This window comes from Pseudophryne corroboree, chromosome 7 (assembly GCF_028390025.1).
Source record: "Pseudophryne corroboree isolate aPseCor3 chromosome 7, aPseCor3.hap2, whole genome shotgun sequence".
NCBI classification, from domain to species: Eukaryota; Metazoa; Chordata; class Amphibia; order Anura; family Myobatrachidae; genus Pseudophryne; species Pseudophryne corroboree.
The window spans coordinates 488053943-488077478 of NC_086450.1; the positions used below are offsets into that span (position 1 = coordinate 488053943).

At 50.7% G+C, this 23536-nt stretch overlaps 1 protein-coding gene across 1 annotated transcript in view; it reads right to left on the reverse strand.

Moving 5' to 3' along the window:
• The window catches only part of LOC134945688 (uncharacterized), a 35582-nt gene extending 21658 nt beyond the window's left edge, over positions 1-13924 (reverse strand). The window contains exons 1-3 of the mRNA XM_063935130.1: positions 13534-13924; positions 12389-12512; positions 11444-11517 (exon numbers count right to left, since the gene is read on the reverse strand). Coding sequence (XP_063791200.1) covers positions 11444-11517; positions 12389-12512; positions 13534-13852 — 517 coding nt within the window. The 5' untranslated portion in view covers positions 13853-13924. The remainder of the gene's footprint in view (positions 1-11443; positions 11518-12388; positions 12513-13533) is intronic.
• Between the last annotated feature and the right edge of the window lie 9612 nt (positions 13925-23536).

A 23536-nucleotide genomic window follows, 5' to 3' on the forward strand; every position in this document is an offset into this window, starting at 1 on the left:
CCCCGCAGCAGTGCCAGATACACATGACATGCCCCCCAGCAGTGCCAGCTACACATGACATGCCCCCCAGCAGTGCCAGCTACACATGACATGCCCCCCAGCAGTGCCAGCTACACATGACATGCCCCGCAGCAGTGCCAGCTACACATGACATGCCCCACAACAGCTACACACAATAGGCCCCCCAGCAGTGCCAGCTACACATGATAGTGTTCACGTTTTAGGGCAGGGTGCTGATCACAAGGAGGGCACATTTTTAAGTAAGGAGGGCAAAATGATGTACATACTGTAATGCTTGGTGCTCCTCCACCCACATGCTGAAGCAGGGACAGTGCGCGCCGAAGGCGCGCAGCAACAATTTAGGGGCGTTGCTTCGTGGGGAAGGTGCATGACCACAGAATAGTGGCAATTCGCATTACACCACATAGTAGTGCAGCTAATACACACTGCACCAGGTAGAACCTCCTATACACTTTGCGCCAGGCAGAGCACGTTAGACACTTTGCGCCAGGCAGAGCACGATAGACACTTTGCGCCAGGCAGAGCACGATAGACACTTTGCGCCAGGCAGAGCACATTAGACACTTTGCGCCAGGCAGAGCACGTTAGACACTTTGCGCCAGGCAGAGCACATTAGACACTTTGCGCCAGGCAGAGCACATTAGACACTTTGCGCCAGGCAGAGCACATTAGACACTTTGCGCCAGGCAGAGCACATTAGACACTTTGCGCCAGGCAGAGCACATTAGACACATTGCCTAGCCACATACGCCTAGTAGATACACTACATGACATGCCCCCCAGCAGTGCCAGCTACACGTGACATGCCCCCCAGCAGTGCCAGCTACACGTGACATGCCCCCCAGCAGTGCCAGCTACACGTGACATGCCCCCCAGCAGTGCCAGCTACACGTGACATGCCCCCCAGCAGTGCCAGATACATAAATGGCCACACAGTGTAGATATGCCCCCAGTGCCAGATACATAAATGCCCCCACAATGCCAGATAAATCAGTGACCCCACAGTGCCAGATACATAAGTGCCAGATACATAAATGCCCCCACAATGCCGGATGCATCAATGACCCCACAGTGCCAGATAAATCAGTGACCCCACAGTGCCAGATACATAAATGCCCCCAGTGCCACAACACATAAAAGCCCCCACAGTGCAGATATGCCCCCACATTGCCTGATACATAAATGCCCCCAGTAACAGAAACATAAATGCCCCCACAGTGCAGATATGCCCCCACAGTGCCAGAAACATAATGCCCCCACAGTGCAGATATGCCCCCACAGTGCCAGAAACATAAATGCCCCCACAGTGCAGATATGCCCCCACAGTGCCAGAAACATAAATGCCCCCACAGTGCAGATATGCCCCCACAGTGCCAGAAACATAATGCCCCCACAGTGCAGATATGCCCCTACAGTGGCAGAAACATAATGCCCCCACAGTGCAGATATGCCCTCACAGTGCCAGAAACATAAATGCCCCCACAGTACAGATATGCCCTCACAGTGCCAGAAACATAAACGACCCCACAGTGCCAGATTTTAACTTACATGTCACTGACACTGCGGTGCTGGGACTCGGAGCCGGGAGTACTGCTGTGGGCGCGGGCGGGTGGGCGGACGGATGAACGATTCTGTCTGCGCACTATGCGCGGTGCGCCGTGCCGGCGTCTAACATCAGACGCCGGCGCCGCACAGCGCGCTGCATAGCGCGCACACAAGCGGCCGGGACACACAGATTGAAGGCTGGCTCCAGGCAGGAATATGGCGGCCGCAGCGTGCGGCGCCCTATAAGAGTGGCGCCCCGCGCGGCCGCTCTAGTCGAACATGCCTGGAGCCGGCCCTGCTCCAGAGTCCCAACCCAACATCTGCGGCGGTGTTAATACTCTGTGAAAATGGTGCAGTGGCCATTTTCACGGAGTTATACGCATGCGCAGTTCAAAATTCACTAAGAAAATGGCCGCCGCACCATTTTCCCAGAGATCTGCGCATGTGCATTAGAGTCTGAGCTCTATAGTGCTCAGACTGTCAGCGCTGCCGGCAGAGAGGAGGGGTCCAAACGGAGAAGGCTGCACCCGTGCCTCCTCTCTTAAAGCGCCCCTGATATTACCTATGACCGCTTATCGTTACGTAGACCCCTAAGTGTCTACACAAAACTTCAAATGGGCTCTCAAGACCTACTTCTTCACAAAGCTCAGCCAAATCTCACCCTAACCCTCTGTTCCATGCTCTGTCAACCCCTTCTGTGTCACCCCTGTCTGCCTGCCCCTCCCCTACAGAATGTAAGCTCTCACGAGCAGGGCCCTCTTCCCTCATGTGCTTATCCCTTTCTTACTTTAATAATCTTCAACTGCACCAAATCCAGCAGTCTTCTGCCCCCTGATACTTATGTCAGTGTCATCTGCTGATGTACAGTAGCTGTGTTTATTTACAGTACCCTGTACTATTTTGTCTTCAAAAGTTGCTATTTCTGCAGTGGGATACACTGGGGTTCCACAGGGAATAACATCGGGGTGTAGAGTAGGATCTTGATGCAAGGCACCAACAGGCTAAAAGCTTTGACTGTTCCCAAGATGCTCAGCACCGCCTCCTCTATAACCCCGCCTCTGTGCACAGGAGCTCAGTTTGTAAGTTGGTACCTGCAGTCAGTGCCATAACTAGGCATTTTAGCGCTGTGTGCAAGAAACGGCATTGCGCCCCCCCTATGCAACGCGCGCTGCAGGCGCCTGAAAAATGTATAGGGGCATGGCTTCATGGGGATGGGGCGTGGCCACAAAATAATACCAATTCACACTACGGTGCACAGTAGTCTCCGTTATTCAAATTACTCTGCACAGTAGCGCCACTACACCAGGTAGAGTCCCCTTTTTACACATTACGGCAGACATCGTCCCCTTTTTACACATTACGGCAGACAGCGTCCCCTTTTTACACATTACGGCAGACAGCATGCCCCTTTTTACACATTACAGCAGGCAGCGTCCCCTTTTTACACATTACTGCAGACAGCGTCCCATTTTTACACATTACGGCAGACAGTCCCCCTTTTTACATATTACGGTAGACAGCGTCCCCTTTTTACACATTACGGCAGACAGTCCCCCTTTTTACACATTACGGCAGACAGTCCCCCTTTTTACACATTTACAGCAGACAGTCCCCCTTTTTACACATTACAGCAGGCAGCGTCCCCTTTTTACACTTTACGGCAGACAGCGTCCCCTTTTTACACATTACGGCAGACAGCGTCCCCTTTTTACACATTATGACAGCCAGCGTCCCCCTTTTTACTAATTATGGCAGCCAGCGTCTCCCTTTTTACACATTACGGCAGACAGAAGAGAGAGAGAAAGAAAGAGAGAGAGAGAGAGAGAGATACTTACCATCTCTCCCCGCTGGCAGTCAGGCTCCTCGTGCAGGCAGATCCATTCCCGGGCAGGGGGGAAGGAGGAGGAGGGAGGGGAACTGGAGCTGCAGCAGCTCTATGTAATTGGTAGAGGTGCCACTGCAGCAGTCCCCTCTCCTTCCGCATTGGCTGCCCGCAGCTGTGAATGCTGGGATGAGAGAAGCGCATCCCAGCATTCACAGCAGTGCCGAACAGCCAATACGGAAGGAGAGAGGACTGCTGCAGCGGTGCTACTACCAATGACATAGCGCTGCTGCGGCTCCAGTCCCCCTCCCTCCTCCTCCTTCCCTGCCTCCGGCGCTGCTGCTCTCCTCCAGCGCGGCGCACGGCACAGAACAGGCGGCTTGTAATAAGTCAATTTGACTCATTACAAGCCGCTGGCTGTGTACCCTCAGGGCAACTGCACTGTGTGCCAGGCATCTGGCACCTGGCATACAGGTAGGTACGGCGCTGCCTGCAGTGCAGACAGCTAACAGGCAGGGCTGCTTTAGCAGAGCTAATTTAAAGAAGATAGAAGACTTCAAGGGCTGCAGCAGAGGTACTCTTAGTGCTAGATGTCATTCTGACATCTCCTGCTGCAGCTCCATCACCTCCCCCAGCGGCGCTGTATACTCCCGCGTTCCTGGTTGCCAGGTATTTACAGCGGAGGCTCCGGTTCTTCACCTAGGGCACATACACTTGCCGCAGCTCTCCAGGATCGCGTGGCCGCATCAAGGGAGGAGGTAAGAGGGTCCCCCTGGCTGGACCCGCCGAAAATCGCGATCAGGCGCGGCCATTAGGAGGCGGGCCACGCTCGCTGGCGTGGACACTGTGTTGGTACAGGGACCCCACTAGACCACCAGGGCAAGCGCACAGGTCAGTTTTGTATATAAACCATTTTACTAAGGCCCGCAGTACCGGTGGAGAAGTCCAGCAAGGGGATAAGGCTCTGACCTGTACCCCTTCTCCCGGCCCCTGGGCACCATGGAGAGTAAATGTTCCCGCCCTGGAGCTGCATCTCTCTGTCTCCCTGTCAGCGTTTGGGTGCCATTACACATGCTACACTGACTTTGGGACTGGTGGGCAATGCCTCCTTTGTAATGCCGCCTGCTTCATCAGCGCTGTGCATTTACAGGACACTTAAGTATTCTGCATGTCGTCTAGACAGTGTTAGTTAAGAACAAGTGCATACATTCAGGGTTATTTGGTACAAGTACCCTGTGATATACTGTACATCCAGTCTTTACTGAGCATTGTTATATCTCTATATCTGCATAGCTTTACTCAGTGGTATAGTTACTTAGTATTGCTAGCCCAGTGCAGTTTGATTGTTTGTAATAATTTCTGCATTGTACATGTGACTGTGTGTGCAAATGGCTGCTGTGTGGTCTCTATTTCGTGTATCTCACACATATTGCTGTCCCTATATTCTGTACCCTGAGGGGGGCTAAGTGCGTCAGGGTGTATATATATATAGTGTCTCACATGATATACTACTTGGGTATTTTTCTCTGTGTTTTTCAGTCACCACATACCTCTTTTTAATCCTCAGTTTGTGCTCTGCCTTGCAGTCACACCATACAGGGGATTTTTGTCAGATAGTTTGTCTGCTTATCTTGTACTGTTACACCCTAGGACAGGGGTGGGCAATTATTTCAGCTGGGGGGCCACTTAACACTTCCAGTGAATAGTCGAGGGCCACACACAAAATATCTTGTAAATCGGGTCTGAACTGCGCATGCACTGCAGTCCCTACCCCCTTTCCCCTGAACCTATACAGCAGTCCCTACCTGCCTTCCCCCCTCCCCTGAACCTATATAGCAGTCCCTACCCCCTTCCCTGAACCTATATAGCAGTCCCTACCCCCCTTCCCCCCCTCCCCTGAACCTATATAGCAGTCCCTACCCCCCTCCCCTGAATCTATATAGCAGTCCCTACCACCCTTTCCCCCCACGTATATAACAGTTTTTATCTCCCCTCTCCCCACTCCTGGGTACTGGCTGGGCAGAGGTTTACCTTTTTTTCACAGTGGAAAATGATCCGCTGCCTGATCCCCGCTGCCCATGCTTCACTGAGTCGCTGCTGCTGCCCACTCCCCGGAGTCATTGCTGCTGCCCGCCGCTCGCCGCTCCTGCTGTGGCTCCTCCCCCCGTGCTGCCCAGAGCATGACATCACAGTGGAAATCCTGGTCAGCAGACCCTGTGACGTGACCAAGATTTCCTCAGCAGCACCCCGTCTTGCAAGAGTGTAGCGCAATGACAAGCGGCTCATCCAGTCGGGCCGTTTGTTATTGCACACTGATGGGAGACAGCGGGCCAGCTTACATATCATGTCTGCTACACAGGGTGGTAAATCCATGGCTGATCCTGCACCATGCAGTGTTGATGCGATGGATTTCTCGGAGGAAAATGTAGCGGCTGAGGGTTCAGGTACTGAGGGTTCTATACCCCATGGTCAGTCTGCAGCAATGGGGGCAAATCAAGACCCACCTTAGGCTGTTTTCTCTAGTTTACTGACTACGCTAGTAATTAGACTTGCGCCCCATGTGGGACAGTCTGTGTCATTACACATATTGTCCCTGCAGTTAATCCACCGTGGGCAGATGCTTCTGTTCTCTCAGTTACAGTAATTAAATCAGTCACTAGCTAAGCACAATCCTGACTCTCGCCCGCCTAAGACCAAGGGGTCATCTAAACGGCCATTACTTCCTCACAATCCACACATGTTTCGGATACCTCATCGGATGTAGATGGCGCTTACACTGACCCATCAGACACAGATGCAGATGCTTCTGATGGGGATTGTCTGACACTGGTGGATGTTCCTGAACTCTTGGAGGCTATCAGGCTGATACTTCGAATCAATGTGATGAAGGGCTTCCAGTTACCTCTAAGAAACCAGATAGGTTTAAACGTCAGAAGGTTACTAAGTTAGTTTTACCTCATTCTGACCACTTGGTTGATATTCGTCAGAAATCCTGCAAAATCCGGGTAAGAAGTTTTCCTTGTCTACGAAGATGCTAGCACGTTATCCCCTTGCTGCAGAGTTAAGTAAAAAAATTTAAACACCGCAGCCGGTGGACTCACAAGTTGCGCGTCTGGTGGTCTCATCTGCTCTGCCTGTCACTACCATCACCACCCTAAGGGAACCAACGGAAAAGTGTGTGGAGGGTTGCTTGAAGTCTATTTACACTCTTGCTGGAGCTGTGCATAGGCCTACTATTGCGGCCTCTTGGACTGCTAAAGCTATAGAGGCCTGGATTCATGAAGTTGAAGTGGAACTACCATCTACTTTTCCTGATGATGCTAGACGGTGTTTTTCATATATTATTATAGCCTCTCATTATATTCAGGAGGCGGCATCTGATGCAGGTGTCCTGGCGGTCTAGGTATCTACTACGTCCATTCTGGCTCGCCGAATTCTCTGGTTGTGGTCCAGATCAGTAGATCTGGACTTTGGACCTTGGAGGTAATCCCTTTTAAGGGGGAAGATCTCAACAAGATTGTGGCTGATTGGGTATCAGCTAAGACTGCATGTATGCCCATTACTTCTCCTTCGGCTCAGAATGCTAAGAGAACTTCCTTTCATTCCTGTCGACCTCCAGGTAAAGCAAAGGGTCAGGCATACCCGAAACAGGCTCACACTTCCTATGCCGGTAAGTCCAAACTTAAACGTGCCTGGGCTGCCCGTCAGTCTGCTTCCAAAACAGACAATCCTGCAGCATGATGGGGCGGGCCTCCCTCTGGGGGATCTCAGGGTGGGAGGCCGAATTCTACAGTTTGCCCAGAAATGGTTACAGACCACTTCAGATGCCTGGGTAACGGTAGTCGTCACTCTCGGATACTCAATCTCTTTCAAGAAACATCTCCCTCGCCAGTGTTGCTCAACAAACATTGTTACGGATAAGGTAAAAGCAAAACCTCTCCACTTGGCGGTGCAATCTCTCCTGGATACAGGAGTGATAGTGCCGGTACCTCTGGCTCAGAGAGGCAGGGGGTACTATTCCACGCTGTTCCTAGTACCGAAACTGAATGGGTCCTCTCGGCCCATTCTCAACCTCAAATCTTTGAACAAGTTTTGGAAGTTTCGCTGCGCTCTATTGTTCTGGCTTTGGAGGCCAAGAATTATATGGTATCCCTGGACATACAGGATGCTTACCTGCAGTTTGGTATTGGCAACCTACATTTTTATTTCCAGGCCTTACCTTTTGGTCTGACCACGGCTTCAAGAATTTTCAACAATGACGGCTCTACTCTGCTGTCAGGGTATCAGGATCCTGCCATATCTGGACGACTTGTTGATCCTGGTGAACTCTCCAGAAGTTCTCCTCTATTATTTGGAACTGACACTCCAATTCCTGCAAGCCCACGGGTGGCTCAGCAACTGGAAGAAATCTTCCCTGGTCCCTGCTCAGAGAATGCTGCACCTGGGAGCGGTATTGGACACCCACAACCAGTGGTTGTTTTTGTCTCCTCAGAAGGTCCTGAAACTTCAGGACAGGATAAGATGCTTCCTCTCTCGCACACGTATGTCGATACGCTCGGTGATACAAGTACTAGGCCTCATGGTGTTGGCTTTCGACATGGTAGAGTACGCTCAATTTCATTTCCGCCCTCTGCAGAGGTTGATACTCTCCCAGTGGGACAGCCTGCCTCGCCGGATCAGGTCTCAAATGATCTCCTTGTCTCCGGAGGTTCATCTGTCACTGACCTGGTGGCTACAGGACCAATGAATGAGCAGGGGTTGTCCCTTCTGGATCTCCAACTGGGTCCTCCTGACGATGGCTGCCAGTCTGAGAGGTTGGGGCACGGTGTTGGGGCAACTCTCTCTTCAGGGTCGGTGGACCAGGGAGGAGTCTCTCCTACCGATAATCATTCTGGAATTGCTGGCGGTGTTCAATGCTCTGAACCTGGCCCAGCATCTGCTACAAAGCAGGCCTGTTAAAGTACAGTTGGACAACGCCACCACAGTGGTGTACATAAATCATCAAGGCGGCACTCGAAGCCGCATGGCAATGATGGAAGTATCAAAAATCCTTTGTTGGGCGGAACACCATCTGCCTGCCATATCAGCAGTGTTCATTCCGGGAGTCCTCAACTGGAAGGCAGACTTCCTCAGTCATCAGGATCTACATGCCGGAGAATGGAGCCTTCATCCAGAAGTCTATCAACTTCTAGTGGACAAGTGGGGCCTACCAGATGTGGACCTGATGGCATCTCGACACAATCACAAGGTTCTGGTCTTTGGAGCAAGGACAGGGGATCCTCAATCAGCATTCATGGACGCGCTGGCAATTCCGTGGAACTTTCGATTGCCGTTCGTGTTCCCTCCGGTGCCACTTCTGCCCAGGGTAATAAGGAAGTTCAAGCAAGATGGAGGAATATTGCTTCTAATCGCTCCAGTGTGGCCCAGACGGCATTGGTTCTCAGACCTTAGGGTCTCTCGATAGAGCATCCTCTTCTTCTTCCTCAACGCCCAAACCTCCTCGTTCTGGGCCCCTGTGTCTACCAGGATTTGGCCTGGCTGGCTTTGACGGCATGGCTCTTGAAGCTTCAGTTCTGAGGGCCAAAGGATTTTTCTGAGGCAGTCATTCAAACAATGTTGAAGGCCCGTAAACTGGCTTCTGCTCGGATTTACCATAGGGTCTGGAATTCTTACATTGCTTGGTGCGCATCTAACAATCGTGATGTTTTCAAGTTTAATACGGGCAAACTTTTGGCTTTCCTGCACCAGGCCCTGGACTTGAGCCTTCGTCTGGCCTCCCTCAAGGGTCATATTTCTGCCTTGTCGGTATGGTTTCAGTGAAAAATTGTGACTCTGACTGATGTTCATTCTTTCACTCAGAGGGCGGGATGTACTAAAGCAAAAATGCGATAAAACCCCCGAAAACGGGGGTTTTACCGCATTTTCATATTTACTAAGAACCTACCGCAGCGTTTTCGGAGTCCAGGGTTTCACCATCTCTGGATGGCGAAACCCTATAGAAGCCTATGGGCTTCTTTTCGCCGACCGCCGCAACCCGCCGACACCGCCGACCCCGCCGCAGACGCCGACCTCCCTTCCCCCTGGCTTACCTTCCTCCAGGCTGCCCTGGACCCGGAAGGTAGTGTCCTCCTCCCCCTAGCAACGCAGCCGGACGTCCTTCCGGCTGCAGGGGGGAGGAGGAGGTGCCGGGTGCAGCCTGCTGCTGCTTCCCGGCATCTAGCCAGTGTGGGGACCCCGGGGAGGTGACGGAGACCCCCCACAAACCACCTAACAGGTATCGCGGGGGGCCTCCGTCACCGAATCGCGATGTTGATCGCATTTGTTAGTACATATGCGATCAACATCGCTGCGGTAACCGGCGAGGGGCGGCGATGTATGTTAATACATCCCGCCCAGAGTGTTTAACAGATTCAACCTCTCTATGTCCCACCTGTGGCGCCTTGGGATTTGTCGGTGGTTCTGGAGGCCTTGCAAGAGTCTCCGTTTGAACCTCTTGAATCTGCGGACCTTACGTGGTTTTCTCTTAAGATCTTGTTTCTGTTGGCTATTGCCTCTGCTAGATGGGTCTCAGACTTGGGTGCCTTTTCTTGTAGGTCTCCCTATCTGATTTTTCACCGTGACCAGGCGGTTCTTCAGACATGCCCTGGTTATCTACCTAAGGTGGTGTCTTCTTTCCATCTTGACCAAGAGATTGTGGTTCCGGCCTTTATCTCTCCTGAATTGTCCTCCAAAGAGCGGACTTTGGATGTGAAGAGGGCAGCCTCCGTTAGGAGGTCTGATTCTCTCTTTGTACTTTTCGGTTTTCACAAACGTGGCTGGCCTGCTAATAAGCAGACCTTGGCCAGATGGATTAGAATGGTGATTGCACATGCTTTTGTACAGGCTGGTTTTCCAGCTCCTGCTACTATCAAAGCCCATTCTACTCGGTCTGTTGGACCTTCTTGGGCGGCCCGCCGTGGTGCAACCCTTGAACATTGTGCAAGGCGGCTACATAGTCCTCAGTGAACACGTTCATAAGGTTCAGTGCCTTCGATATTTCCACCTCCCAGGATGCTTTCTCTGGACGCCGGGTTCTTGTGCCCGCAACAGTGTGTCCCCTCCCATGAGGAACTGCTTTAGGACATCCCCAATGTTATTCCCTGTGGAACCCCAGTGTACCCCGCTGCAGAAAAGGAGATTCATGGTAAGAACTTACCTTTGTTAAATCTCTTTCTGCGAGGTACACTGGGTTCCACAGGGCGCCCACCCTGATGCACTTAGCTTCTTTGGGTTGGTATGGCATTAGCCGCTGACACTTCTCTTGTCGTGAGAATGTGGTGTCTGTGGCTACTTACTGCTACTGCATTAGATTGGTTAACGAAACTGAGCTCCTGAGCACGGAGGCGGGGTTATAGAGGAGGTGGTGCTGAGCATCTTGGGAACAGTCAAAGCTTTTAGCCTGTTGGTGCCTCGGATCAAGATCCTACTCTACACCCCGATATTATTCTCTGTGGAACCCAGTGTACCTCGCAGAAAGAGATTTACCAATGGTAAGTTCTTACCATAAATCTCGTTTTTCCTGTTTTATTTGTTTATGTACTCTATAATTGGGCGCTGCGGAACCATTGTGGCGCCATATAAATAAAGGATAATAATAATAATTCCTTTATGAATTAAATTGCTCTTTTCTTTATTGATGATTCCGCAGTGGGAGGGGGATCTTTGTAAGATTTTCCCTCAGCTACCGTTTGTCTAGCAAAGCTGTTAATTGTATGACCGAATCGGGATGGGGGCCCAAACCAGTATTTTGCCAAGGGCCCAGTGATGTCTTACTCCGGCTCTGACGGCACATCTCTTGAAAAAAAAATTCCATTGAGTTTGCTATTGAGTATGCAGATATTTTCTGGAGACATGGAGACAGCGCCAGTTTCAGGTGAACCGTAAACCCTGCGCCCCTTATTGACACACTGTTGGTTTGTCACTAATACAGTCATTGCATATTGTTACATAACCACACTGTATGCATATTGCAGTCTGAACAGAGCATTAAGCTTTGCGGTGTACACCTGTGCTTACCTGTCAGGTTTCTGGCATTGATCAGCAGTTCCTTTATTTCTGCCGCTTCTGGAGCCGAGAGTCCTTTCTTCACACTAGAAGACAGTCACCATGACACTATTACATTATTACAATGATAAAATACAAACTTAGCACCATCTAAAGGGGGGATCCCTAAATCACTGTCTGGGTGTGACGGAACTCTCATAAAACAGACAAAACATCTTCTGATGGAACTGATCTCCTGAGCAGGTGGATCCCAAGAGATGAAGGGCAGGATGTACTAAAGTGAAAATGCGTCCAGAACTCCAAAAAATGCTGTTTTCAGAGTTTTCCCCATATGTACCAAGCTCTGGAATCGTTCTGGAGCTTGGGCTGTTAGACAACGCCATTTATAGATGGCATTGGCTAGTAGAAGCCTAGGGGCTTCTTTCTGCATTGTGGCCTGAGACGGATCCAATCAGATCCCTCCCAGTGTCTCCAGCGGCACACATGTCATTCAGCGTATAAACCCAAAAGTCCAGTCATCGCAGAGGGTAGCTCTTTCCAGAATTCTAGGTACACACAGATATTATTAATGCCGGTAAGTGGCCCTCATTCTGGTTGGATCGCTAATGCCTGAAAATCACAAACAGTTGATTTTCGAACTTCTGCGCAAGCGCTTTATTCACACGGCGCATGTGAAAGCTAGCAAAGTGCGATCACATCCAGGAGGGATGCAATCTCACCTTGATTGACAGCGGTGGCCGTGGGTTGGGCGGCAACAGACCATTGCGGGGGAGTGGTCCTGCCAGCGCAGGTGTGGCCGGACTGCCGCTGCTGATCCTTACTGTATACCTGGAATATACTGTATATTTTCAATCAAACTACAGTTGTTGGCAGTGATGCAGGTATAATCATCAATGTGTGGTGCAAGGCCACACACCCTCACATATCTACACTGCACAGTGAGGGTCGGCCACTTACCTGTACACAAATATCGGGTAGATGAAGTCAGAGGATCTCACTGTACTTTCTGCCTCTATAATCCTCTTCACAAGTCCAAACTCTTTACTCCACTGAACCTGCCCATCCAGGGGCAACAGATTGCCTGGGAGACACATATTATTACATATAGTATAGTATTCATATTGTATGTGTGTGTATATATCTTATCTATCTATCTATCTATCTATCTATTAGTCTATCTATCATATCTACAGTATCTATCTATCTATCTATCTATCTATCTATCTATCTATCTATCTATCTATCGTATCTATCTATCTATCTATCTACAGTATCTGTCTATCTATCTACAGTATCTATCTATCTATCTATCTATCTATCTACAGTATCTGTCTATCTATCTACAGTATCTATCTACAGTATCTATCTATCTATCTATCTATCTATCTCCCTATCTATTCATATCCATCTACAGTATCTATCTATCTATCTATCTATCTATCTACAGTATCTAGCTATCTACAGTATCTATCTATCTACAGTATTTATCTACAGTATCTATCTATCTATCTATCTATCTATCTATCTATCTATCTATCTATCTATCTATCGCTACAGTATCTATCTGTATGTATGTATGTATGTATATATATATATATATATATATATATATATATATATATATAGTATATCTATCTATCTCCAGCTACAGTATCTATCTATCTATCTATCTATCTATCTATCTATCTATCTATCTAGTATATCTATCTATCTATCTATCTATCTATCTATCTATCCATCCATATATCTATTGATACAGATCTATATAGATAGATAGATAGATAGATAGATAGATATACAGTAGATCTACAGAGAGAGAGAAAGCAATGAAATGCATCACTCACACAGAATACCATGTTAGTGGTGTCAGGCCCATAATTAATAACTCGTACTTAGTAATCCCAGTATGTAGATGTCTTTTTCTCCTTTGCCAGGATTTCTGAGGATACACTATATATATATATATATATATATATATATATATATAGTCTTTAGCATGACGTTACTATTTATAACTTGATTAGCTTTATGTTCCACCAATAAAAAAAATAAAAACAATGACAGATGATTAATCTGCGGCATAACTACTGTAGAAGACTTACCCAGCTGTCCATATACTTCTCCCAGTTCATAGTTGTTCATGACGGAGCATCCTCGGTTGTCCACTAGCGTCAGTGTCTCTGACAGTGGATAAGTGATCCTCTCTGTGGTGTTACCTCCGTCTGTCCTAGCCACATTGGCGTAAGTCTGGAATTCTTTGTCTTCTAGGACATACTTGCAGGAGTTGATGAACGATGACTTCCCATGTCCTAGAAATCCAAAGAGCTGGAGGAGAACACGGGTGAAACCCTTATTACCGGTGGGACAATCATCTAGGCTGAAGTTAGTGATATATTGCGTCATCTCAGGGATGGAATTCATGTTTGGTCTTTGTATGGTCTCCTGACAGTTATCTCCTCAGTGCACACAGGCGATGAGAAGGGGGAGAACAGCAGCTGCCCTCCTTATATAGACTGGAACCAAAAGTGAAAGTAGTTCTGTTGTCTGTTTAGAATTTGGTTCATTTACAAGAAAAGAAAAGTTAAATAGGAACCCACTAATAACATGGTCCTGCCTGTGTGTGCATACAGTAGATGAGTGAATCTCTGCGCTATACGGTATATGCTGACGAGGCTACGAGACTGACGTTCACTTATTCACTTATTCACTTCTTATTCGAATTACAGCTTCTTATTCAGACAATTGAGTTTTGAGATAACCAGTCTTGGGCCACAAACTCGACACCCGAAATCAACAAAGGGTGGTCACTTACATATGACCCACTTGTATTTTGCTTGGCCCAACGCTGTTTTGGGCATGAAATACACTGGCAAAGTGGGCACAAACACCATTTTATAAATTGACATTTTGAATAAGTAGCTGTAGTTTTGCAAGGGTTAACTAGTCTTGGGCCACAAATTTAAACATAGAAACAAAGAATTTGTCGACAGATAAAAACCACTTGGCCCATCTAGTCTGACCCTTTTTTTTTAACATTATTTTTATCACTAACCTTATTTGATCCTTATTTCTTTGTTAGGATAGCCGTATGTCTATTCCATGCATGTTTACATTACTCCACTGTCTTAGCCTCTACCACCTCTGATGGGAGGCTATTCCACTTGTCTACTGCCCTTTCTGTGAAGTAATTTTTCCGCAAATTTCCCCTGAACCTCCCCCCAGTGCCAGATTAAGGACCACATGAGCCTGGAGCTGAAATTTATGAAGGGCCTATTGTGTACTGTTGCAGGGGGTGTGACCAGCAACAGCGGGGTTGTAACTAGGGGTTGTGTCACGCAGGGCCCACCACACATTGGCCCTCATTACGAGTTGTTCGCTCGCTAGCTGTTTTTAGCAGCCGAGCAAACGCTAAGCCGCCACCCTCTGGGAGTGTATTTTAGCTTAGCAGAAGTGCGAACAAAAGGATCGCAGAACGGCACCAAAATATTTTTATGCAGTTTCAGAGTAGCTCCAGACCTACTCAGCGCTTGCGATGACTTCAGACCGTTCAGTTCCTGTTTTGACGTCACAAACACGCCCTGCGTTCGGCCAGCCACGCCTGCATTTTTCCCGGCACACCTGCGTTTTTACGAGCACTCCCTGAAAACGGTCAGTTGACACCCAGAAACGCCCCCTTCCTGTCAATCACTCTGCAGCCAGCAGTGCGACTGAAAAGCTTTGCTAGACCTTGTGTAAAAAAGCATTGGCTGTTGTGAAAGTACGTTGTGGATGCGCTGAAGTGCCGTTTTTTTGCCTAATCGCTGCGCTGTGAACGAAAACAGCTAGCGAACAACTCGGAAAGACCACTGAAAACAGCTAGCGAACAACTCGGAATGACCACCATAGTCCCTTGCCTGAGTCAAAGCTGCCAATAATTACAGCAGCCGCTCTCAAGCCAACACGTAACTGCAGGTACTTTTTGCCTTGAGAGTGACTGCTGTAATTGTTGGAGGTCTTGAAATTGGTCCGTAAGGAGACCGAAGCATGACACTTCAGGTGACTTTATGACTGACAGCCTTTACTACAGCATGTGATGCAGGTTATACTGTTTCTGGTGGTATTACATTTCCATTCTTTCTTCTATCTCTCTCTCTCTCTCTCTCTCTCTCTATATATATATATATATATATATATATATACCGTACATAATTTTAGTGGTGTGCAGATGCGCTAAAGTGCATCTGAGTTGGAAGCTGCTAGGTTGGAGGTAACAGTGGTGGTGTGTGGTGAAGGGTAGAAGGACCACAGGGTAAAGAGGATGTAGCATATAAATTAGTTCTAAATAAGCTTAACACAGTACAGTGTAGTCAGTAAAACCCAGGAGTGGGTAACAAATCACATCGTAACTAACTAATAAATTAAGTATATCAGTAAATGACTTACTGTTAGCCTAGGTGTCTGTGTTGGTGATTAATCAGTGGTGGCGTGCAGCTGGAAAAACACAGCGCATGTATATTTTATTAGTAATAAATCAATACAGTTCAATCAATGGGCGGGACGTACTAATGTACATCGCCGCCCATTGCCGCCCTGCGCTACGTTGCTGATCGCATATGTACTAACATATGCGATCAGCATTGCGGAGGACAGCTCTTCCGATAAGAGCTGTCCTCCGCGATGCGCAGCGGCAGCCTGACTTCCGGGATTCGGCCCCAGAAGTCAGTCTGCGCATGCGCGGGGTGATGGGGGGCGGCCGCAGGGCATGCTGGGAGGGATCCGATCGGATCCCTCACACAGCGCCGCGGAGAGAAGCCCATAGGCTTCTATGGACGTACGCCCCCCACCGCGGCGCTGTCCTGCCGGCCGGGCTTTAGTACATCCGGAAAATGCGGTAAACAGGGAGTTTACCGCATTTTTCGTTTAGTACATCCCGCCCAATGTATTCAAAGTGGCCCAGGGGAGAGTATTAAAACAATCTAAAAAACCTACTGTATTAAGGTCGGTGATGTAGGTGCTGGCCAGTGCCTAATAGAAGTGTGTAGAATGTAATATGTGTACAACACATACAACATGAAATATTTGACAGTACTCAGGGTGGGTGTGTGAGGGAAGTATATGAAGACAGACATGGGTGTGGGGAGCACCAGCGGTCAGTAGAAGTTCTTTAGGGGAACACTTGTATAGCAGTGACCTGGGAACAGTGCCAGCTCTTTGCCCGGGGCGCCGCTACCCCTAGGGCGCCGCTGCCGTGGCAAGAGTCGCTACTGCTCCACCCTCCCTCTCTCCCCGCTCCCTCGGCTGCAGCGAGCGTGGTGTGCGCCCGCTGCAGCCGGCGTCGCTAACTGACGCTAGAGGTCAAAATTGACCCCTAGTGTCAGTGCGGCGCTGCTATGGGAGAGATGTCATGACGTCTCTCCCATAGAGAGGAGCCGGCGCCCGGAGGCAGCGGCAGCAGCTGTCCAGAAGCAGGAGCGAGGCTGGTAAGTATGGTGTATTTTTTTTGTTTAGGGTTTCAAAGCGGCTACAGGGGGCACAGCTACAAGAGGCACAGCTACTGGGGGCAGATCTACAGGGGGCACAACTACAGGAGGCACAGCTACTGGGGGCATATCTACTGGGGGCATATCTACTGGGGGCACTTGTACAGAGGGAACAGCTACTGGGGGCACTACTACAGGGGGCAAATTAACTGGTGGCACAGCTGCTGGGGACACAACTACAGGGGGACAACTGAGGGTTCGCCCCTTCCCTATGAAGAAGCCACACCCCTTCTCTATAAAGCAGCCATGCCTCTGTTTTGGGATGTGCACCCACGGCGTGCACCAACCTCTGTCTGTGCAGCAGCTATTTATCCCGGCTTTACTTAGCAATCAGCACCAGCCAGATAACTCAGTCACGATCTCCCGGGCTGTCTTCCAGAAGCTAAGCTTGACTGCTGCCAAGGGCAGATTGGGATGAAAACCAGCTGAGGAAACCTCTGTAAGCAGCCCCAGTGGAGGCGGGGTTTGCTGAGGGGGGCAGGATCCAGGGCTGGTTCTAGACCTTATGGCACCCAGGGTGTACGATTCCTTTGGTGGCCCACTTTTCCCCATTTAAAACAGGGACAGTGCTCGCTGATGACGTGTGCAAATAATGTAGGGGAGGGGCTTCATTGGGGAAGGGGCATGGCCACATAATAGTACCAATTCACATTATACCACACCGTAGTCACCATCAGTCACATTACACCACACAGTAGTACCCCTTATACATGCCAGGTAGAGCCCCTTATACACAATACGCCAGGTAGAGCCCCTTTTATACATGTTGCACTAGGTAGAGCATGTTATACAAACTGCACCAGGCAGCCCCTTATACACATTGCACAAGTAGCCCCTTATACACATTTGCACCAGGTAGCACATTATACCCATTGCACCAGGTATCCCCTTATACACATTGCGCCATGTAGCCCCTTCTACACATTGCACCAGGTAGCCCATTATACACATTGCACCAGGTAGCCCCTTATACACACTGCACCAGGTAGCCCATTATACACATTGCGCCAGGTAGCCCATTATACACATTGCGCCAGGTAGCACATTACACACATTGCACCAGGTAGCCCATTATATACAGTGCGCCAAGTAGCCCCTTATACACACTACGCCAGGTAGCCCCTTATACACATTGCGCCAGGTAGCCCCTTATACACATTGCGCCAGGTAGCCCATTATACACAGTGCGCCAGGTAGCCCATTATACACAGTGCGCCAAGTAGCCCATTATACACATTGCGCCAGGTAGCGCCTTATACAAATTGCACCAGCAAGCCGTCACTCACCATTTGGCACCTGTGGTCCTCCAGCTCTATGTTCTTGTCATACTTCCGCGGTGGGGTGCGGGCAGCGTGAAGTGGCCAGGATGGTAGGCAGCTGGCCGGAGCAGGAAGTGGTGAGGGGCATTTTGGTGCAGGCAGCAGATGGGTGCTGATGGCACTGGCGGAATGACTGCGGCCTCAGGATGCAGCGTCTCGGGTGCCCGCCCTGATAGCCCACACCTAAAACCACCACTGGCAGGATCCCCTGAGCTGGATGAACAGTGACCCTCCACGCCCCCACCCCCGCAGTCAACAGTTCAACACTGCTAACAAAGTCCCTCCCAGTGCACGTAGGGGGTCATTCCGAAATGATCGTAGCTGTGCTAAATTTAGCACAGCTACGATCATTCACACCGACATGCGGGGGGACGGGCAGCACAGAGCTAGTACGCCCCGCATGTCAGTGCCGGCCCCCCCGCAGAAGAGCAAAGGCATCGCACAACGGCGATGTCTTTGCACTTCAAGAGTAACTCCCGACCAGCGCAGCTTTAGCGTGGTCGGGAGCTACTCATCGCTCCCCGGCCCACAGCGGCTGTGTGTGACGTCACACAGCCACTGCGGCTCGCCCCCCGTTCGGTCCTGCCATGCCTGCGTTGGCTGGACCTCGCCCACGAAACGGCGGCCAAACGCCGCCGTTCCACCCCCTACCCCCACCCAGTGACCGCCTCTGCCTGTCAATCAGGCAGAGGCAATCGTAGCGGGCCGACGCCCTTCGGCCGCCTGGCATGCGCCAGCGTACTGGGGTGCCGGCGCATGTACAGTTCTGACTTGATCGCACCACTGCGATAAACTGCAGCGTGTGATCGGGTCAGAATGACCACCATAGTGCAGCAGAACGCACAAGGACCGAGCGTCTACAGACGTGCAGATCGCCCACCTGAGCATAGCCTCCAATGTGACCAACCCAGAGTCTGTGCACGCAACTATTCCCAGCAACATGCCCATCTTACCACACACACAAAGCCTGCCCCCCACTCCCTACACACACAGCCTGTCCCCCCTCCCCCCACCTCCACCCCTACACAGCCTGCCCCTCCAGTCACCATACACACACACTCACCTTGTTCCCCACACACACCTGTCTGTCCTTTCAACACACATACCCTGTTTCCCACAGCCCTCCCACTCTCCCGTTTCCCCCAATCACTCATCACTGCGCCTTGCGGACACAGCAGGAGCAGACAGGCCGACCAGGAAAAGGTGGGGGCGTGGCCTAATCACGGACCCTTGACCACGCCCCCTTTGGAAGAAAAAAAACCCTACCATTAAGTAAGCACTCAGTAAGCACTACTAGCTGGCTCGTCAGAGGGGTCACAGTCACGGGATTTAAACAGCGGTGGTCACTGTCACCATGCGTCCCTGGAGGCAAGTACTCTGCTGGCTGCTGCTGTGGTGCACGGGAGAGAGGAGGCGCCTGTGACATGTCTCACAAAGTGTGAGGTCACGGCGCAGGGGAGGAAAAAACAAATTTTTCAGTGCAGGGAGGGCTTCTGAGGCTTCTCTGGTGCTGCTGACTTGCTGTGATAGGAAAAACATTTTTTCCTGTTTCCAGCAGCAGGGGATGCGGTAGGCCTATTTTCATGGGGTGGCCTGGAGCTGCAGCTCCATCTGCCCCATTGTTAATCCGGCCCTGTCTCCCCCCCTCCAGTCTCAGTGCATGTCCTCGTGTCCTATTCATACTTGCCTGCTTTTGAAAAGTAGTTTCAGGGAGATTGTAGGTGGCAACAGAATGTTCAGCGTGGCCAGGCCAGCTGCTGAGGGGGTATCATGCTCCGCCCAAAGGGTGTGTCTTGCTCCACCTATGGGCGTATCTAATTCCACTCAGGGGTGTGTCCTGCAGTTGCCAGTGAAAACTATAGTATAAAGTTGCATAAGTGTGAGAGGTGCGGTGCGTGTGGTGGTGCCTGCTGCCGTGCAGGTGTAGACGCGGTACTCACCAGGCGCCGCTCTATCTCACCTTCAGGTACCGGAACCTTCAACGGACCTGGAATTCTTCAGTCGGATCCGGACACGGCGATTCCCTCTCGGAGCTGACCGACGACCTAGCTGAGGAGAGAAGGGTTTACATTAAAGGGGGTATCGACCCTTCTTCCAGTGGAACAGGGGATACCCCAGGGGTGGCTGCGACCTTCACCGGCTGGGTGAATGGTCATCACCGGCACAAAGCCTCAGCTACCCAGCTTTCACACACTCGCGCTTTCGCACGTAGTGTGATGAAAGGGATTCTCACGTCTGTGAGCAATCCTGATTCCGGCGCTCGGGGACAAACAAGGGACAGACGTACACGGATGCTACTCACCGTCACAAGTCTTGCACTCCGATCTTCTCCACTTACAGGTCCCTGTAAGGAGGCAAAGAGAAACAGCCGTGCAGGGCCTAACTCTACCCTAGTGTCACACCCTATACTATCTACAACAGCGGAGCCCTCAAACTAGCTCTGTGGGTGTGGTGCAACACAACTATGCACAACTTACACAACACATACACTTTGCCCTGCACGGTAACAACATATATCACACTATCGGAGTTACAACATAAAACGGTGCTGTCCCTTTTCTACCCGACTCAGAACACCCAGTAGTGGGGACCGCACAGCTCACCCACCTACCGTACTCTCAGGGTGGCCTGAGCCTAGCGCCCAGCACCACCTTTACTCCCCTCAGGAAAACACTGCTTCGCTGGGCCTAGCGCCCCCTAACTGCCCACAGGCCGGAGGCCTGACTTTGCCCACGGGCCTAGCGCCCGCCTACTTGCCGCCCGTTGGGTGACCTGGGCCTTGTGCCCAGGGTCACCTTATCGTATCCCTAATGGCCAAAAACACGCTAGGGCCTAATGCCCTCTAATGCCCACAGGCCTAGTGCCTGGATTGTCCCCCCGGGCCTAGTGCCCGCCTAACTGGTGCCACCGGAGGAGGGTGGCTTGGGCCTAATGCCCAAACCACCTAATATAATAGGGACTCCAAACTCCTATCTGCGCCCAGGCCTAGCGCCTGAATTGTGTCCTCGGGCCTAATGCCCGTCCCTGGTGGTCGAGGGAGGAAAAGGGGAGGGGGGAATGATGCCTCACTGAGGCCTTACCTAACCCGGGGGCCTCCGGCACCGTCTTCTGCCACTGACCCGTCCTGGCCAGCGGCGTCGTCTCCGCTGGTCCGCGTCCAGCCGCCGCTGGACATCTTCTTCCTGGCGCCCGACCGCTGGCCTTCTTCTCTTCTCCCCGTCTTCTTTCTTCCGTGCGCGCGCTGTCCTCTTCGGCTCCCGCCCGCGACGTCTTCTCTCTTTGCCGCTCTTCGGCGCGGCCCCCTCCGCTCCGTCCCGCCCGGCGTCTGACGTCAGACGCCGGGGGCGGGGCCTATGACGCGGCGAGCGCCGATTGGCTCGCCGCGTCTTCCCCTGATTGGCCGCCGCTCCGGGAGCCGCGATTGGCTCCCGGAGGGCGCCAACATTCAAACCCCTCCGCAGCCTCTGGTCCGGTGCAGGGAAAAGGGTAATCCCTGCACCGGACACCCGCCACGCACCCCGCGCTGATGTGCCCACAGGGCACATCCTTACATATACAACTTGAAAAAAAAAATGGCTCTTTTTAAGTGAGGCCATTTCAGTAGAGATTGGCTTCCTTTTATATTAACCCAAGACCCAAATGCCGATAGGAGAAAGGGAAGAAAGTGGGTGCTGAGTGTCACAGGCATTACCTGCCCCCAGAGAGAGCACTCACGGACAGCCATAGATGGCCCTTTCAGAGTGCTGTTAATGCCTGCAACACTCAGCACCCTGTTTCTTCCCTTTCACCTGCCCAACCACCGCGGATCCCAGTTCTAGTTTATTTAATTCCATTACATCTAAATTGGCCACTGTGGGGAAGAAGAGGCGACCACTGCTGCTGCTGCCACCTGTGCTGCTGCTGACACTGCCACCAAGTACATTAGCCCCTGCTGAAACTGTTCTCCCTTGCTCCACGAGCTGGCGGCCACAGCTACCTACAACCCATCGGTGGTCGGCCTTTAAGTACATCACACGTCATGATGCTGTAACATCTCCTGGGCAGGCCCTGTCCCGCAGCAGGAGGTTACATTAAGGCAAGCCTGCTCTACACACACACACACACACACACACACACACACACACACACACACACACACACACACGTTTTACAAAACAAATAAAGAAAGAGTGCTATGTTTCTGTGTTACAAATGACACAACACACTACTGCTAAATGGCATTTTTTATTTTATTAAACACACAGTGCCCCTTTAAGAAGAACACACAATGCTTTTTTAATCACACGCTGGGGTTTCTCTCTGTTGCCCCTCATTCCCATCTCTCTTCTATTCCTCCTGTCTCCCAGTTTTCCAACCATGGCCCTCATTCCGAGTTGATCGGTCGCAAGGCGATTTTAGCAGAGTTACACACGCTAAGCCTACGCCTACTGGGAGTGTATCTTAGCTTCTTAATATTGCGACCGATGTATTCGCAATATTGCGATCACTAACCTCGTAGCAGTTTTAGAGTAGCTTCAGACTTACTCTGCCTGTGCGATCAGTTCAGTGCTTGTCGTTCCTGGTTTGACGTCACAAACACACCCAGCGTTCGCCCAGGCACTCCCACCGTTTCTCCGGCCACTCCTGCGTTTTTTCCGGAAACGGTAGCGTTTTCAGCCACACGCCCCTAAAACGCCGTGTTTCCGCCCAGTAACACCCATTTCCTGTCAATCACAATGCGATCGCCGGAGCGATGAAAAAGCCGTGAGTAAAAATACTTTCTTCATAGTAAAGTTACTTGGCGCAGTCGCAGTGCGAACATTGCGCATGCGCACTAGGCGGATTCTCACTGCGATGCGATGAAAAACTCCGAGCGAACAACTCGGAATGAGGGCCCATGTTCCCCTTTTGCTACCATCTCCACCTATTTTTTTTACCTATTCCTTGCATCTCCCCTAGTCTTCCTTCTATTCTACCCTACTCTTCCCACTATCCATCCCATCTTCCCCTGTTTCACCTTTCTCCTCCTATTCTTCCACCTATTCCTCCCATCTCCCCCTATTATTCTTTCTATTCTAACCGTCTCTCCCTAATCTTCCCGTCTCCCATTTTTTACAATTGTTTTTACACTTTTCTTAACTTATTATTGGTTTCCTTCACTTCTCTTCCCTCTGGGTTTTTTCTTTTTTTGACCTTGTCCTCCTCTGTCTCTTCTGTCTCCTTTTCTTGCTGTGGCTGCTGGGAGTAGTGAGCATGTGCGGCTGCTTGCTAGCTGTTGTTTCCTGCAT